The sequence below is a fragment of the Emydura macquarii genome, unplaced genomic scaffold (assembly GCF_026122565.2).
Source record: "Emydura macquarii macquarii isolate MOO-44397 ecotype Brisbane River unplaced genomic scaffold, CSIRO-AGI_Emac_v2 contig_2897, whole genome shotgun sequence".
Taxonomy (NCBI): domain Eukaryota; kingdom Metazoa; phylum Chordata; order Testudines; family Chelidae; genus Emydura; species Emydura macquarii.
The window spans coordinates 4,068,906-4,083,889 of NW_027133034.1; the positions used below are offsets into that span (position 1 = coordinate 4,068,906).

Here is a 14,984-nt window from a genome sequence, read left to right on the forward strand (position 1 = left end):
TTCAGCAGGTGAAATTTGGATAAAGAAAAAAAAAGAAAAATGATAAAACTTGATTTTTTTTAATGAAAAATGAAATTCTACTCCTATGCTCATTTCTACATAAAAGTGTCATAGTATTATATCAGTTGTACTCTGCTGAACAACAGCACTAGTGTTTTGAATACAGTTATGACTCCTTATTGCAGGAATGTTAATCTTATATATATAGAGAGAGAGGTGGTATTTCATCATGGTCAGTATGCCATTATCATACTGATAATGATAATAAAGGGTAGAACTGAGTAAATTTCTCTTTAATCCGGCTTTTCAATGGAGACATCATCTTTATTTTTTGCTGTTAAAAATGAACAGATGGATACTCTGAGCAATAAAAGACATTCCCCAAAACTGTGTTTTCTAGTAAAGTTTTCCTGTGTGACTAACAGTAGCATTTGGCCCTTTTGTGACTCTCATCCACTTCATCTTATTTTTATGTTTGCCTCAAATGTTCTACAGGCTGTATTTGTGATGAGTCATTGTTATGAGGCAGAATATTAAAATGTGCTGAGTCAGTGTTTAGTACTTGGGAAAGTTACTGACCTGGTGATTATTGACATTGGTGGCAGTAATCCCATCTAGATAAAATTTTTAGTTTGTTTTATTGACCTTAATGGAAGGCAGGATAATTGTTTAACTATTTCACCATTCTTCTCTAGTGTCTCTTCTATGCTTGATGACACTAGAAACATTACTTTGAAACCAATGGAATGCTAAGGACTACTGTACTTGAGACATTCAGAGACACAGGAGGTGTATTATACTTGGACCTATTGTTGATGAAGTTGGCAGCAGTCAAGTCATTTAATTTTTTTTGCATTAATCATAAACCCAGGTGAACAAAATATGTGTTCAGTAAAATCAGTTGCACAAACAGATCTGTTACCAAGATAATCATGCTGATAAACTAACCACAACTCATCTCCAAAAGCTTCTTATTTGTTTTGAACTTTGAAAAGTATGGTGCTGTTATAACACATAGTCATTTGCCAAGAAATTTAGTTTACTAGATTGCAAATGTGGTGGTTTGTTGGGGTTTTCTTTTCAATAGGCGAGACTGAAAAATATGCAAGCTTTTTACCCTTGATTTGCTTCAGTGGTTTGCAGTAAATTCCACAGTACAAGGTTAGACATGCTATTAACTATTTTGGCACAGTGCAAACTAGCTCTTAGTATGGTACTGGCCTCTTAGAAAAGTGTAGTACTCTGCAATGGTAAATTTACCTCTTTAATTAAAGATCCCATGTAAATAGCAGTCAATGGAGTTTCTTCTGCTGGCTTGACGATCACTGTGTTTCCACAACATAGGGCAGGAGCGATCTTCCAGATAAACATAACCAAAGGGAAGTTCCACTAAAAGACAGATGAGAAGTTGTATTCTATTTCTAATACATCATAGCATTGCATTTGCTTTCCCTTTAACAGTAGTATGAATTGTCAGATGGACTGTGCAAAACCCACTGATTTGGGTTTTTGTGATTTCAATGAACTTAAACTGGCAGTTAGAGATCAGATGAGGCTGAAAACACCTAATGCAAATGTAATGAAATTGGTGAGTTTTCTCATCTCCTTCTCTCTATAAGCATATTCCTCACCTGAACTGGCCTCCTGAAGGGGATGGGGTTGTAACTTGCAACCTCTCACCTCCAGATGGCTTTGGTGGGTTGATTGGTTCCCTCAATCTCAGCTGTCTTCAAGGAGTGGCTAGATGGCTTGCTCTCCTTGTTGTGCATCTCTGGAAAGTCAGCTGGTAGGTTTGTTGCCTCACAATCAATAGGAAATACTGCAGGACAGCTAACAGCCTGTCCCTTTTACCCCATAACCAGCTGTAGCAGGACTTTGAAATGTTCATTCATTTCTGCTGCTGGTGTTTGAAAGGGTTTACCTTCTACTTGGGTTAGTATGTAGTGCTATCATAGGGAATGATCTGCATTGCATGATGGGGCACATAAAAAGTCTTTAAATCATCCACACATCACTGGAGAAACATCTCCTGGTCATGCTGCTACAGACTATACACCTGGGGGAAGATGGGCTAGCTGTTTGCCCCTTTGAAAATACTTCCTGTAGATAGGAGGCACCGGGTCTCTGTGCCTGCAGACAGGGACACAGGATGGTACAATGTGCCAATGGACCATCTCTGAAGATCTGTGCGGGATAAAGTGGCCACTGAATATGTCAGAAGTTACTTGGAGATTTACAACTTATTGTAAGACAGGATGCAGACTGTTTTGTTTACTCCTTGTCTATCTGTATCCATCTGTTATTTCTTATCTCATACTCAGATTGCAAGCTCTTTGGGGCAGGGACCATCTTTTTGTTCTGTGTTTGTACAGCACCTAGCACAGTGGGTCCTGGTCCATGACTAAGGCTTCTAGGTGCTACAGTAAGGAAATAATTTATTCTACATTCTAAACTGTACATATTTTTAGCAGTGCTATAATTTGTGAGGGGTTGATCCATCAAGGTGCCAAACACCTCCTAATTTTAGCACAGCTCCTCTCAGGATCAGATCCAGAAGCAGTCTGGACTGAGAAGGAAGGTTCTGATTGTTAAAGATCCATACATTCATTCATGCAGAAATAATTTTGAAAGCAATTCCATTTAAATAAAAACTCTTGTTTTTTATGTAAAGGCTCCAACTTACAGGAATAATTTGGCCACACACCCCAATAGGCTCGTGTCTTGTAAATGTGAAAAAGTTTCCATCTAAGCAAGAGAAAAAAAGCTTTTGTTAGAAACAGCTACAGTGAAGAAGAAGAAGACAAAATTAGTTACCAAACATAGCTGCACGCTTTTGTACTTAGAAACGATGATATTTTCAAAATCTGAAGTATGCAACAAAAAAGTACATCTAGATTCAATTGGGACATTCCCTACTTGCCTCAGTGTTTGATTCTGCCCAGCATGGCTGATTTTTCCCCAGTGCCAGCTCTGTTTCTGTCTGTGTGCTGGGAAGGCCTCCTGGTGTGATGTGTAAAGCACACCCACCGAGCATTTTTAATCCCCCCCCCTTTTTGGGGGGGGGGGGGAAGTGCTGTTTTAAAAACTGCTCACAATCCTAGGTACATATCAGACATTTTTAATATGATTTTAGCGGACATGAAATCCATTAACATCTTCTTGGTTTCAAATAAACATGCATTCCAGTAAGCCTAGAATAGAGGTCTGTGTGATGCAAATATCTCTGAAGTTCAAAGTAGTTATCACTCTAGCTTTCCCTAATTCCTCCTTTATTACAACTCTTTCTTTCTTAGAGAGAAGTCAGGTCAGTCATCTTCCTTAGAGTTAATCAATGGAAGGGGCAACAGAATGGCTTTGAGATAAATCAGGTGAATTTCTTCCCTTCACTTCTTCCAGTCAGACTCTTTCTAGTCCACCCCCAAATAATGGAATCAAAGATTAGTATGGCACCTCTTTTTCGTCTGGTCCTGTTCCTAGTCTTTATTGAGCCAAAGTCCTTTCTTAACATCAGGTTTCCAACACTGTTACACTGTTACGTGTAAACGCTACCACTAATATTGCCCATGTAAAAAGACCCTTACTATTTACTTTCACACATAGAAGTTAACATCTCTCTAGTAAATAATTAATATTATTTAGTTGAATGAATACCAAAAATGTAAATAAGAAAGTTATGTGAACTGTTCCAAATGTGTGAAAAAGAGGCATCTGATAAGCTTTAACTAACCCACATTAATGTTTATCTGAAATCTTCCCCAAAGCAAGGTATTTTTCCACACTGCAGAATTTTTAGCAGGAAGGCACATCAAATTCATATAAGTTCTGGTTTGAAAAAACTTTCTCAAAACTACTCACCCATTGGAATAGTACGACCTTGAACTTTATCAGCCCAGCCTGCACAGTAGCGTAAAGTTCTAAGGCAGGCTCCTAAATCCATCAAGTAGGCAGTGGAAAAAAGTTTTCCACCATCAATGGATTCCATTGTCTAGAAGAAGACATATCAAACATTTATTAATAATGGCAATTACTTTTTGCATCTATCACTTGTTATATTGGCTGCCCAAATTATAGATTTGAAGCTCTGGTATATTCACTTTTTAGAAGGTGAATCACTTTCTGAAGGAAGCAGAGCCACTGAAAAATCTATTTGGAAATCTACAAATGAGATGTTTTCCTATGGCTTTACTCTCAGTCATTTATGCAGATAATTTGATAACGGTGCATTTTAAATGACGCAGGTCCTGGAAAGAAAAACAGATTTCTGTTAATTGAATAAGTGAAGCTGCTCTAGTTCAGACTAAGTATTCTACTGGTGTGTATAAAAAAGCTACAACTGGAAGCTCCTGGCTCAGCGGATATATATGGATCCATAAATGCTGAGCCAGTGGGCCTTCTCAGTCTGCACTCTGTGAACCAGCTTATTTAGAGCTGATGAATCCGCCGCAGTGATGTACAAGGGAAACAGGGCTCCCAGCAGTGGCAACGCCACTCATGTGTCTCATTGCACTAGGATACTGTGGTTCTGAAGTATTATGGGAGACCTTCCACAGACCCTCAGTGAAAGAGTGAATAATCTGTAAATAATATGAGCAGAGTTCCATTGTAGATGGCTCTCAGGGCAGAATGGTATCCAAAACCAAATCCAAAGTCTCCCAATCTGCATATGGGAGGCCTGTACTTGTGAGAAGCCTTTGATGAAAGGCATTTCAATATGGAAAAATAAACAACTCCGAAACAAAGGACTGTTTTTTATGGGCTAGCTACATAGAGGTAAATGAATGAACAAAATCCTCTAACATGGTTTCCACATGGAAGCCATCCTTCAACCCTTGGCAATACATTAACTCTCAGAATGCTAAGTTAGTGATTCCAAATCTGTAATTTTCCCCTTGATCACGGGTGCCCAATTCTGTCAGTATTCCAGCCCAAGAGCTGACTTTAAAGAAATCCCACATTCCACTAGTGTTTGGACTTCATTTTACTACCACTTTTCAGAATAGCAAAGATGTTGTTATAACAAAAAATAGATATAGTTTAAATTAGGGTTGGAAAGTAGATTTACATAAATTAACACTGGACCTGAACATTTGCCCAAAGCTCAAATAAATCAGAAATGAACTTTTAAAACATTTTTGATTTGTGTTTTTCACATTCATCCATCTGTACACTTACCGCTTTTTGTTGTTGTTGCCTTTTTTGACCTAGCTGGACCCAGAATATACAAGCAAGCTCACAGAAACACCTATTACTAGACTTATGAGGAGAGGCTGAAGGAACTAGGCTTGTTCAGTCTACAGAAGAGAAGAATGAGGGGGGATTTGATAGCAGCCTTTAACTACCTGAAAGGGGGTTCCAGGGAGGATGGAGCTAGGCTGTTCTCAGTGGTGGCAGATGACAGAACAAGGAGCAATGGTCTCAAGTTGCAGGGGGAGGTCTAGGTTGGACATTAGGAAAAAGTTTTTCACTAGGAGGGTGGTGAAGCACTGGAATGGGTTACCTAGGGAGGTGGTGGAATCTCCATCTTTAGAGGTTTTTAAGCTGCGGCTTGACAAAACCCTCACTGGGATTATTTAGCTGATGTTAGTCCTGCTCTGAGCAGGGGGTTGGTCTAGATGACCTCCTGAGGTCCCTTCCAACTCTTTGATTCTATGATTTTATGGCACATTCCCATGCTGAGATATAGACCATGGAGATTTGAGTTAAACCTCTAAAGATTGGGACTTTTCACTAAGCAATCAAAGGTGTACATGTTCATCCAGAACTAAGCTGAAGATTAAGCAAACTACTCAGAAACCTCTTGGAGACTGAAATATTGCTAGAACAGTTGTTCTCATGTCTCCCTATGCACAAAGATACCAGGGGTCTTAAATTGTGTAGAGGTTCTTGTGGGCATCATCAGTAAGAGAAGTACCAAGTATTTCCTACTCCTAGTTAGGCCAGAAATACTAAAAAATTCCCAGGCTCCATCTTCGAGTTTCAGCATTTATGCTTTTGGTCCTGGCCAGATATGCAAACTCATGCATTTTTTTTTAAAATGAACTGAACTCAAAACAAAACAAAACAAAACAAAACAAAAAACTCTTTGGGTTCTCTTTGAGTTTTGACCAATGGTATTTACACAGATGTTCTAATTTTATCCATATTGTTTCAGCTGTCCCTACTTTGGATAAGCTTTGGTAAGGGAAACATTTCACTGGCTAACTCAGAAGTTATGTTGATGGGGTCTGGAAGGTACTGCATTCATTAAAAATGATGCAGAAAAGACAGAAGGGTTCAATAAATATTTTTGTTCTGTATTTGAGGGAAAAAAACCAGATGACGTAGTCATATCATATAATGACGACAGTCTTTCCATTCCACTAGTATCTCAAGGGGATGTTAAACAGGAGCTATAAAGTTGAACATTTTTAAATCAGCAAGTCCAGATAACTTGTATCCAAGAGTTTTAAAAAAGCTGGCTGAGCTTGCTGGACTGTTAATGATGATTTTCAATAAGTCTTGGAATCTTGGAACACTGGGGAAATTCCAGGAGACTGCGAGAAAACGAACGTTGTATCAATATTTTTGAAAAGTAAATGGGAAGATCTGGGTAATTATAGGCCTGATAGTAAGACATCAATCCCAGGCAAGGTAATGGAGTGTTTGATACAGGAATTGACTAATAAAAATTATGGAAAATTAATTCCTGTCAAACTGACTTGATTTTTGAAAATGAAATTATAGATTTGGTTTATAAGGTAATAGTGTTCATGCAATAGACATGTAAGGCATTTGACTTGGTACCAGCTAACATTGTGATTAAAACACTAGAACAGTATAGAATTGATATAGCATACATTAAAAGGATTAAAAGCTGGCTAACTGATAGGTCTCAGAATATAATTGTAAATAGGGAATCATCATCTAACTGGTGTGTTTCTAATGGAGTCCTGCAGGGACTGGTTCTTGGCCCTATGTTATTAAGCATTTTTATCAATGTCCTGGAAGAAAACATAAAATCATAACTGATGAAGTTTGCAGATGACAAACATTGGGGAAGTGGTAAATAATGAAGAGGACATAGTGATCTGGACAGCTTGATAAACTGGGCACACACAACAGTATGTGTTTATAATATGGATAAATATAAATGTATACATCTCGGAACAAAGAATGTAGGCCACATCTACAAGATGGGGGACTCTATCCTGGGAAGCAGTGACTGAAAAAGATTTGGAGGTCATGGTGCATAATCAGCTGGACATGAGCTCACAATGCAATGCTGTGGCCAAAAGGGCTAATGTGATCTTTGGATGCATAGGGGAATCTTGAGTAGAAAAAGAGAGGTTATTTTGCTTCTGAATTTGGCACTGGTGGACTGCTGTTGGAATACTGTGTCCAGCTCCGGTGTCTACAATTCAAGAAGGATGGTGGTAAATTGGAGAGGGTTCAGAGAAGAGCCATAAGAATGATTAAAGGATTAGAAATCATGCCTTATAGTGATAGACTCATGGAGCTCAATTTATTTAGCTTAACAAAAAGAATGTTAAGGGGTGACTTGATCACAGTTTATAAATACCTACATGGGAAACAAATATTTGGTAAAGTCTTAATGACAACAACAAATTTGGGCTATAGAAAAGGTGTAGGTAAATATTTTGGACCATGTACACAGTATATTGTTATTTTAACAGATATTTGCAGCACTGATGTAAAGTTTTAAAATGTAATGTTTTAAATGTAAAGTTTTAAAATGTTTTAAAATGGAATGGGACTGTAATTCTCAAAGAGTCAAGCTTTACTTTTAGGCCCCGCTTTAGCAATGTTGAGCATGTTTTGAAATCCCATTGAAATTACTTTGACATTCGTGGGATCTGAGTACGTACTTAAAGCTGAGCATATGTTTAAGTGCTTTGCTGAATGAGGGTACAAAAGTGCTGGTCATTTAAACATGCCAATTAACAATACAAAACAATCAAATCAGAGACTTGGCTGAAAACAAACACTAAACATGGCCTGGTTTTCCGAAGGGCTAAGCATCAACTTCTCTCACTGATGTCATATGCTTTGAAAATTAGAACCTAAATATCAGACCACCCTTTCTCTTCTCTCGGTAAACACTTTATACTTACGGCTAAGAGTAGACGATCTCTTTCAATTAAATCAGCCAGTTTATTTAAGAGCCTTCCCCGTTCTGAAGCATCCATTGTACGCCATTGCGACCCAAGCTGAAAGGCTTTCCTTGCTGCTTTAACAGCTTTGTCTACGTCCTCCTGTATGTGAACAATATGGAAATTCATTTGATTGATATTTGATTCTGTTATCTAATCCTGTCTTTTTTTATTTGTGCAGCCCCTTAAGTGTGGTAGGCATTTTTTAGAATAAATACAAGACATCAACCCTGCTGTAAGCAGCTTACAGTTTAATTAGAAGAGAACAATCATTTTATAGCTGTGTTTTTCTCAGTCATGCTCACTATCACTTGAGAAGTTCCCCAGTTATATGAAGTGATATAGGAAACACCTGGAACTCCACTTTAAAATCTAGATTTTCAAAAACTTAGCCCCCATTTTAGCATCCACAGTTATTTATGGCTGTAACAATCTATTTTAATGTCCAGGTAATGGCCTGCACCCACAAATTAGGCTCCTAAACATCTAATGTAGAATAACTTCTCAATATAAAACCCCCTGAAGGCTTGGTTAAGGCCAGGTTCAAAATATTTCATATGATGAAGACAGATGTGTTCTTTGGAAAACAAATCATCATCTTTGTTTTTTAATTGTAAGTGCAGGACCTACACACCGTAAATCATGGAAGCATCTGATTAATTGACAAGGTTTAAAATGCCAACCCTAAGCACTCCAAAATCTTGGCACTGTCTGTACATTAAGCATGTTAACTTGTCAGTTTTTATAATGCTGATTATTATAATTATTATTATTAATCTTTTGGCTTTCACAACAGTGGAACAATGTATATTTCACTGTTTGGAATTGTATCTACATGGAGGATGTTCTAGCATACAAAAGAAGCAATTAAAGTCCTATTTAGAAATGGTTTTTAGTATTTGGGATTTTGCTGTGCTTTTCACATCCTATTGCTCCTTTTCCAAGTAAAATACAAACAGAGGTTCAATTCAGCCCTTTGCTGATTTTATAAAGTATATTTCTAGAAAAAGTAGGAATCTATTTGTAGCACAATTTTCTGAACAATTTGCAATTTAAGCAGCAATTTCTGAAAATTTATGCCACACTGTAATTTTCCTGATTCTCCTCTCACACTGGTGTAAATCAGGAGTAACTCCACTGAAGTCAACAGTAGGGTAAAATTGTTGTGAAAGGAGAATCAGGCCCAATATTTTTAATCAATATTGATAACTGATGTTGAATTATCCTTGAATGACTTAATGAGGGACAAATCATGTCATGGAGAGCCCCAAAAGCAATAGAACCAGTGCAGACCTGCTAGGCAGGCAGGATCTTCATATAGTGGATACTTATCATTGCAGCCTGGACAGCTCCACAAGGGCTCTCTGTGCCCAAGTAAACATGAAGTTTGGGGGCTAGATGAAGGAAAGGAGTATGGAGCTGCTGGATTCATGGCCATGTAATTCTGCTGACCAATCCCACCTACGTGGGAAGGCACAGTAGCTGTGGGGCATATTGAGGCTACAGTAAGGAGAAGAGGAAGTTCTGGTAGTATTTTGTAGCCTGATGGAGATGGAGACGATTCCTTCCCCAAGATACCAGAGGAGCTACCACATACATAGCCCATGTATTTGGACTTTGTGAAAAGATGAGGATTTGATCCCAAATTGACATTTATACTATATCTGTCACAGATGAAAAAACTATATACACCGTATGATTTAGAGCCAATATTTTTGTGGAAGTGTAAAAAAATCACCTGTACACAATGTCTCTAGGGTATTATGCCCCATCCCCTCACTCAGCATGAATACCAGAGGAGATGCATAGCAGAAAGAGAGAACATCCACCCTACAAGCCCATGGAGTAGCCTTGCAGCTACTATGCACAAGCAATCTCAGCTTAATAGCTGAAGTAGCTCCATGTACCCTTAATCTGGTCCTGCTTTGAGAGAAGAGCGGACTCAGTTGTCTGCAGAGTGGCAGATCCTCTTCCCCACTGCCACAAATCCACAGCCCATCTCATCCACACATAAGCCAACAGGGAGTTGTTGGTGCTCAGCACCTCTGACAATTAGGCCATTTTATTTAAGTGCCTCATTTAAAGCACCCAAGAAAATGTTGGCCTAGACTAGTGGTTCTTAACCTATTTAGCATTGTGGACCACATCCAATACTACCTGTATGGCCCTGAATATAAGTCATGGGTGGCAGCTGCGTGCTGGTTGGGCTGCAAGCGGCCTGTGGGCCACAGGTTGAGAACCACTGTCCTAGAGCATTCAAAATGGTCTCAAATGTGTTTCAAATTCACATTATAATTCTTTGTGGTTCCAATATCATATAACGAATGGAATGTGTAGAGTTAGTTGAAAAAAAATGTCAGTATGTTTAAGACGTTTTCCTTCATATTCATTGAAATTCCAAAATTTCCCCATATGCTTGATCAGATATTAATGACCCAGAACAACTGTATTAAAATAATTAATACAGTTTAATTTTTATGGTACCTATCGGCCTAAGATTAATAGATGCTTATAGTTTATAAATGATAAAATTCTTATTTTTGCAGGGATCGTTTCTACTACATGTTCAAAAATAGCTATTTAGAATCCATAAAACCAGAAAGCTAAACTTAAATTCAACTAAATAAGTCCTGTGAGCAAAAAATATAAAAGCCTGCTCTGTCAGTTGCATGAGACTGAATTTATTATAGAAATCTACACTAAGAAACAGAGACAGATAATTATGTACAGGGCCAGATTTATTGGGTTTTTGGGTTTTTTTACACTGGTTATAAATGTGCATTTACTTTACATCTCACTGACCATTTTTTAAATAAATGTAGTCATGTTTTATTATTATGAGGGGCCTTCAGGGTTAGTGAGCATTGCCTGAAAGAGCTATGTAACTGAAAGGAAAACAGTTCCCACCCACATGTGTGTCTGTGCTTTGTAATCTTCACTTAAAAAAAAAAACAAAAAAAACCCCAACAACACTGAAAGGCAGTGTACAGCCCTTTGTTAACTCCACTGTACACACAAATTAAATTTCTAAACTCTCTTGGCTCATTATCTAAAAACTAGACTCTAGAATATTAGGTTTACAATGTCTGTGTAATTTACTAGATTCGTACATTTCACTGGACAATTTAGTTAATAGCAGTTGTCACTACACATTAGTTTACAAAATTACTGAACATGAAACAAACCTGTGTGCTGAACAGTAATATCTCTTTATTTAATGAGTTGTTAGATTGCTTGTAAAGAATAAAACCTACAAGAGCTTTTAATGTTAAGTGAACAGTTGCAGGTCATGAGTAATTTAATTTGAGGATGATCAAATATCAGGCCAACCTGATTTGCAATGTAGCTTGATTTTTAAAGATTTAAAAGAGAAGAAGTAGACTGGTAGCACTTTACATCAAAAGTACCTACAATACCAGTGAGATACAATCGGACAATCAAGAATGGTTATGACATTTTTTGGGTAAGGACAAAAAGAATGAAAAATGAAGACGAAGCCACACTGAGAATCTGATACAGACCACCTGGACTGGACTGGAGAAGGACAAGAATGGAAAATTCCAAGACCAGATTTCACAGGGCCAGATTTACTAGTTTTTTTTTTTTTTTAAACCACTTGTTATAGATGTGTTTTTGCTTTACATAACACTAAGCATTCATTCAATAAATGCAGTCATGCTTCCTATGTCATGCGTCCTCCTGAGGTACTTGAAACCATAGGAAACCATTCTCATGAGGGACTGAATCCAGCCATCTGTTTTTATAAGAAATAGATGCAAACCTGCAGTAGCCAAGATGTTCCTAAATATTGCCAGGTGTCTTACTCTCAGGCTGGGTCTGTATCTGTAACAGATTGGGGGAAAAAAATCACCAGAGGGGATGGGAAGCTGAGCAACAGGAGCACTGAACTGTGTTCCTATGTATTCAAAGGCTGTACACAATGTGAAGTAAACAAATTATTTGGGCTAGTAAAAGTGATAAAATGGGAGTAATCAGAGAAAATTAAGAAAGGAGACATTTAGGCTGAATATGAAGTGTTTTTTGTGACAGTGAAACTATGGGTATGCCTACTCTGCAATGTAAGCGCGGTTTCAGACTCAGGTTTGAACCCAAAACCTCTTCTTTCTACACACAAATCTCTTGGGTTTGGAGGTAGTGTCTAAAGACCCTGCAGGGTTTGGGGGTTTGAGGCCAAGTCAATCCAGGACCCAGGGTTTGAACTCTATTGCTCTCCTGGGAATCTGCCAAAAGTATCCCACAATCCGATGAGCCAACTCTCTTTGTCCTCTCTGTCACATGAATTTTCAATCCACTCCAGGGAAACAGAAGCAGCCCCCCGTTGGTGTAGTGCAGCAACTTGGTAAATCAGTGTTTAACACTTCCATTGTCTTTCCAATGCCAAGCTACAAACACACCATCAGAGCCTTCTGCGTTTGCAACGGAGGCTGAAGAAAAGAAGTCTTTTGCAAAGTATGCTGCATCATGCTCATGGGAGCACAGCCAGATTTTGGTAAATCTCTGGTAGAAAGCCAGCAAAACTAGACTTTAGTAAGAGTACATGGAATGACCTGGAATGCATACCAGCAAAGAGCAAAGAAGCTGGCAGCATTGTACATTTACCAGTCTGGTGACCAGTGTAGGGAGCAGATTTTTTGTCTCAAGACTGAGTGTAGGAAACCCAGGGACCAGAACTGCACCTCAGGCAACTCACTGACGACATCATGCCCATTTGATGAGGAGTTTGACCGGAAACAGTGAACTGTGGGGACAGGAGATAGAAATGTTTTCCATTTACTAATCTAATCTATGTCAGTTAGAAGTAGCCCATGCAGTCCATAGGTGAGAAAACTGTTTGTGCCAGATTTAACTGGAGTTTGAAATTTTGTCCAGAAATGTGGCAAGGGGGAGTCAAGGAGGGATAAGGAAGATGACTGTGAGTTCTGTGTGTTTACATGCAGCCATAACAGGTTAAGCCATATGGAAGATGGACCACCAGACCAGGAGGATGAGGTAGACAAGGCTTTCTTCAGACAACTAATGGAAGTTTCCAGATCAGAGGCCCTGGTTCTCATAGGGGACTTCAATCACCCTGACATCTGTTGGGAGAGCAATCAGCAGTGCACAGACAATCAAACAAGTTTTTGGAGGACAGAACTTAGCAGAAAGAACTGTTTGAGCACTGGCTCCTGCTGCATCACGCACACCAGGGCCTGAGTCTTCTGCATGGTACCCTGTGATACAGTCCAGAAACAGCTTGGAAAACCCCATCGCTGGGTGACCCATGCAGCCAGGCTTCATGACGACTGGGCAGGGCAACTTTGCCTCATGCTGTCCTCTGTATTGACCCCTCTCACCTATAGATGCCTCCACCCACCTCCCCACAGTGCCAAGTGTGTGGCAAATGGGGAAAGAAGGGAATGGAGAATGGAGGGTGGGGGCAAGTGACATGCAATAGTAGGCGGTTTATGTCTTGTACAGAGTTTCATTGTTTGCTCTTGTTCACACACTTTTTTCTAAGGTTCTGTTGTTACTGGTGTTTTGGTGTGGTAATGGCAGCTAGCCTTTCTAGCAATGAGTTAAAGTTGTACTCTCCTAATAGCTTTATTTACAAACCTGTTTCTATTTTATCAAGAAAATTTATTGCTATCACTGCATCACATCACACTATGTATATTTCAAATACCAAAGGTAAACACATGATTAGGGACAATTAGGAATTAATATGCAAACTTTAATCCTCTAAATGGTTAGCTACATCAATCCATACTTTAAGCACTTCCTTACATCAGTTCATACTGTGAATCAGCTTCCACCCCATAAGTATATTGCATGGCAACCAATTTCCTACCCCTCCCCAACCACTGAACCGCCCCCCCCCCCCCCAATCAATGAGTCCTATCCATCCCCCCTACAAACACATTCACAAAGGTACTATTCTCCTTACTCCACTGGGCCATGCAAGTCTAAAATGTGGGAGCACAAAGCATCCCTCACTTCTCCTGCGTGCATCCACCTCTAGCAAGGGTAGATGCACTTTCTGGCTGAGTGTACTGATTCAGTGACCCCTTGCTGTCATAGGTCCATTCAGAAGAAAACGGCTCACTTCTGGCTTTGCAAAGATTGTGAAGAGCACAGCAAGCCACAGTGCAGCATTGACAGTAATGCAGACACTGGAATCCAAAAGAGTCACAAACATCTGCAATGGGATTTCAGTCAGCTAAAAGTACATTCAACAACCATTCTATAACAGCCAAGATTGTAATTAAACCATTTTTTGCCAGGGCCTCTGAAAGCAGGGTATGGTTTCATAAGCCAAGGCAAAAGGGAGTATGTGGGGTCCCCCAGAATAACAGTGGTGACAGTGTCTCCCCTGATGACACGGTCATTTGGTGGGAATAATGTCCCAGCCTGTCCATGAATGTAGATTCCTGATCAGCAAAGAACTCTGGTATCATGAACTATTCCAGTGCAAAACTGACATATATACATCAATCTCTGTGGTCCGCAAGAGCCTGCATAGCAATGGAGTAGTACCCTTTGTGGTTTATAAACTCGAATGCTTCTTGAGCAGGGCAAACTATGGGCATGAGTCCCATCAGGAGCCCAGAGCCATTTGGAAACCTTATTCTCTCAAAGACAGTAATTAATTCAGGAATAACTTTTATGCCCGCCACCTTGGGGTAAACCACACACCCAATTGCCTCAGAAACCTTCTCCACCAAAACCTTCACCAGCACTTTTCCTACCATCGACTTTCCATCACCAAACTGGTTGGCAACAGACCTGTAGCAGTCTGGCATAGCCAGCTTCCAGACGGCTATAGCAATCTGCTTC

At 39.3% G+C, this 14,984-nt stretch overlaps 1 protein-coding gene across 1 annotated transcript in view; it reads right to left on the minus strand.

Annotated features, from left to right (window-relative positions):
- ALDH1A1 (aldehyde dehydrogenase 1 family member A1) overlaps positions 1-14,984 on the minus strand; it is a 69,912-nt gene that overhangs the window by 17,448 nt on the left and 37,480 nt on the right. Inside the window, exons 5-8 of the mRNA XM_067569084.1 lie at positions 8,112-8,252; positions 3,856-3,985; positions 2,684-2,745; positions 1,261-1,389 (exon numbers count right to left, since the gene is read on the minus strand). Coding sequence (XP_067425185.1) covers positions 1,261-1,389; positions 2,684-2,745; positions 3,856-3,985; positions 8,112-8,252 — 462 coding nt within the window. The remainder of the gene's footprint in view (positions 1-1,260; positions 1,390-2,683; positions 2,746-3,855; positions 3,986-8,111; positions 8,253-14,984) is intronic.